Source organism: Dendrobium catenatum, unplaced genomic scaffold (assembly GCF_001605985.2).
Source record: "Dendrobium catenatum unplaced genomic scaffold, ASM160598v2 fragScaff_scaffold_253, whole genome shotgun sequence".
Taxonomy (NCBI): Eukaryota; Viridiplantae; Streptophyta; class Magnoliopsida; order Asparagales; family Orchidaceae; genus Dendrobium; species Dendrobium catenatum.
The window spans coordinates 580867-585079 of record NW_021318715.1 but is presented as its reverse complement, the minus strand read 5'-3'; the positions used below and the strand labels follow the sequence as shown (position 1 = coordinate 585079).

Sequence of the window (4213 nt, the reverse complement as noted above, 5' to 3'; positions counted from 1 at the left end):
GACTGTGATTTAGGTGCGCTTTGACTGCGCTTTTATTGCACTTTACATGCGCTTTACCTATGCTTTACCTGCACTTTTGACTGCGCTTTTTTGAGTCAAAGCGTAGTCCACGTGGCAAATTTTTAGTAAATGTCTAGTCCAGTGACCGGACCTAATAATTTGCCTCTTTTGGGACGGCTTTCTTATTACTTCTTAAAGCAGTTTTTTAGTACAAAAATTGGACGGTTTTTTTACTGCTGCTTGAAGCAGCTTAAGCATCTTTTTAGTATCAAAACTAATTTTTTTATTAAAAAACTGCTTCAAGAAGCAGTAAAAAGCGTCCCAAACGAAACCTAAATTTCAAAGTTCCTCTATCTGGTTAGTCTGTAATCTTCTTTGCTGTATCTTATTTTGTTGCTCGTCTTCTTGAATGTCTTCAGGTTTCAGCAATTGAGAAATCTATTTCCAGTAGAAAGAAGGTGCCTGAACTGCAGATTACCACATTAATAGAGCTGCTTATGAGACAAGCAGTCAAGCTAGATGGCATTGTTGCTGAAGGAGATACTTCCTTTCAGAAAACACTATTGGTATAATGTCTTTCTTTATTTTTAAAATATTTGTTTGTCTTTACTTATTTATGCGTCTGTGGCTTCTGTTACTCTTATCAAGCCCCTCATGTTTAAACTGTTTAATTAATATCTGTTCTTATCACAACATTGATAAGGCTTACAAAATCAAGCATGCCCAATTATTTGCCATCTTTTCCTGTGTAATGCTTTGGCAGCTTAGATTGGCCCCTCATGTTTCCCAACTTCATATCCAGCTAATTATAGAACACATGCTATAAGCATCAGTGCTATCAGATAATATCAGTCTTTTGCCGTTGGATTCTCTCGAGCACATGTGAGGGCAAATCTATACTTATTATTAAATTTCAACGTTAGGAATGTAGGATTTAATGAAGACGGAAAAATAATAATTTCATCGTCTCCGAAAGACATGTTAAATCATCGAGAAGAGTTATTTGAAGCCTACCGGAATCTATTGAAATGCAAAATCAATGTCTTCGATCTTCCACGTTTGAAGCGGCGTTCTCCAAGAGAGCAAAAAACCTCTTCTTTTCACTCAACATAAGAAATGAGGGAAATGAGAACTTCATCGTTTAAATTGGGACCATGACACTTTTATACTTTTAGTGTATTTATTTTTTATTTCAGCTCATCATTAAAAAAAATAAATACTTAACATCTGCACAAATAAATTTTTTCATATAAATTTAATTGAGATATCACATAAGCTAAAAAAATAATTTAATTCTTAAATAAATCACGAATTTAATTAGCTCAACTTTAAATAACGTCTAATGTATAATATTTATATTTATAAATATATGGCCCACATATAAAAATTTCACAATAAGAAAGTTTTCCTGGCTAACCACTCTACCTTTAGTTGGCCTCTCGGAGGAACAATTATTACGTCCTCCGACCGGATGCAGAGGAACATCCGGTTGTAGGCAAAATCCCGTCTATACCGAGGTGTACCGAGTTTTTTGGAAAAACTCGGTACACCTCGGTATAGGAGGGATTTTGCCTATGACCGAATGTTCCTCTGCATTCTTACACCGGACCAAATAAAAGTTCCTCTCGGAGCATTGAAGTACCTTGCATATATGTAGTTCTTTATGTGCTATTGTTTTTATTCGCTTGTTGAGTAGATGCCGCCATTATTGCTTGTACATCTTTCAGTGCCTTCGTCAGTTAACAAAAGAATCACTTTGTTTTACCATTTGTTTTTATGTTTTGCTGTAGCAAAAAGTAAGGCTTTGATACTTCTCCTCCTATCTTTTCCATAGTATATTTAGCACTGCTAATATATCTTAGAGATTGTAGCTCAAGCTTTTCTTGTATTCTGCTGTATTCCACTGCAGGCTAAGAGGGTACAGAAGTGCGTTGAAGCTCTTGATGTGCTCAAGTTGTCAAATGGAAAGCTAAAGACTGTGATAGTAACAACAAAATGGGAAACATTTGATCTTCCATCGACGGCAAACTTGGACTTGTTCTAACTCAGAACCGGGATTCTGGATTCATGTCTTGCATTTCCTGGCTTTGTGGGCTAAGGCTTCATTTGGGGCGGCTTTCTTACTGGTTCTTAAAGCAACTTTTTAGTATAAAAAATTTATTTGTTGTACTAAAAAGCTGTTTTAAAAAGCAGTAAGAAAATCGTCCCAAACGAAGCCTAAATCGATAATCTTCATGTGTCTATAGCATCCAAATAATGGATTAGCTTAATAAGAGTGCTACCCTTTCCCTGTTTTTTTTTTTTTGATCGAGCTATTCATTTTATTTTGAATTTTGATCGTTAATTCTGTTGATATGGGTATCTTTGTTGGCTATTTTGGGTATTAATTATGTTGGGTTATTTAATTGGGTCAAATTAAATAATTTATTGAACATCTTGAGACTCGTTTGATTGCTTGTACATATAAAACTAGAATCTCTAGGCAAGTATGTGACAATAAGAAACTTCTCATAATGGCTTCCTGAAGCCTAATCATGCTGTTATATTCACATCACATGATATAATCATTGTACTTTATAATAGGCTTACTATGATAAGATCATATTTTTCATAATCCATATTTCATTGTTCAATCAACCAATGAACCAATGAATAATGAGAACTGTGTTCTATCATATGCACTAAGGTTTTATTTGGGACGACTTTTTTAATGTTTCTTAAAGTAATTTTCTAGAAGAAAAATTAATTTTTTTGTACAAAAAAATTGCTTGAAGAAGCAATAAGAAAGTCGTTCCAAACTAGGGGTGTCAATTTTGGGTCACAAGTTGGGTTCGAGTCAAACCTGAAATTAGCCCGACACTATTTGGGTCAACTTGAACTCGACCCATTTTTATGCAAATGGGTTGGTTTTTCGGAACCGAACACGACCCATTTTGGGTTTGGGTCAACCCGACAGGACCCGAATGACCCAGGGCCGATAAAAAAGGTTCTAGTCAAAAAATGGGTCAATCTCCCAAAAATTTCTTAAACTAAAAATTTTTGAAAAAAAAAATAAACTATTTTAAAAAGAAGAAAGTTGTTTCAAATGAAGTCAAAGTTTGGGACAGCTTCCTTGCTATTTTTAAACTAGCTTTTTAGTATACTTTTTTTTAACTAAAAATTTTTGTATTAAAATGTTGTTTTAAAAAGCAATAAGAAAGTCATATCAAACAAAGCCTAAGTATATTAACCCAGTAACATGTCTAATAATATTTTACCAATTTGCTTGATATGAATGCTTAAAATATTTTTTTTAATAATTAATAAAGAAAATAATAAATTTATTTAATTGTATTCATCACTATGTGATACTTATAATCAAAGCCAAATGACATACAATAAATCTAATAGACTCACCACACATGCCGCAAGGCCTTGGATTCTTCATGCATGCCTTCAACATTTTACCATTCCTTTAAGTGAGCCAATTCTTCATTTGCTAAGTGAATTTGCCTCTTCAACTTGATTGTTATGGTGAAATGATAAATCTTGAAATACAATACTTAATAAATTATTTGATAACATTACATAGAGTTTATTATCACTGAATCAAATATTCGGATATATGTGAGCGTATTCGTAAAAAGTGGACATCGAATGATGGTTGACATTGGTCCATCATTGATTTATTTTTTCTCCTAATAGGCCGGGAAATAAGATATTTGGCAAGATGGGCGTTAGCCATTAATGTTTTATAGAGATTGAATGTTAATTATTTAAGGCATTATATAATAATTAATGAGAAACTTAAAGAGGCATGATATGGTTGGTGATCAAGTAGGTTGTTCTCTTGATAAAGGGGAGATCAAGTAACTAATATATTGAGTGTTTTACATATGTTGCTAATGAACCTTAGGCGCTGATCTTTGGCGAACAAGGCGATGGTGGGGTCTAGCTACTTGTGGGGTTATATTAATAGGAGGAGAGATAGATTACAAGGAATATCGAAAGAATTTAATATGTTTATCATTGTTAAGTGTAAGTAGAAGTCGATGAGGAATATCATATGTCAGGTATAGCAGGCATCAACATTGTTTAATTGACATAGTTCGATGGTGGTGATGACATGCAACAAAATTGGTTGATGGCAGATATCAAATAATGGATAACAAGTATGGTTGAGCATAACCAAAGTTGAGTCTTAATGTTTAAGTAAATCGAACTAAATCAAAGA

At 33.5% G+C, this 4213-nt stretch overlaps 1 protein-coding gene across 1 annotated transcript in view; it reads left to right on the top strand.

Annotated features, from left to right (window-relative positions):
* The window catches only part of LOC110099719 (BAG family molecular chaperone regulator 2), a 14093-nt gene extending 11710 nt beyond the window's left edge, over nt 1-2383 (top strand). The window contains exons 2-3 of the mRNA XM_020826963.2: nt 363-566; nt 1910-2383. Coding sequence (XP_020682622.2) covers nt 363-566; nt 1910-2044 — 339 coding nt within the window. The 3' untranslated portion in view covers nt 2045-2383. The remainder of the gene's footprint in view (nt 1-362; nt 567-1909) is intronic.
* The last annotated feature ends 1830 nt before the right edge of the window (nt 2384-4213 follow it).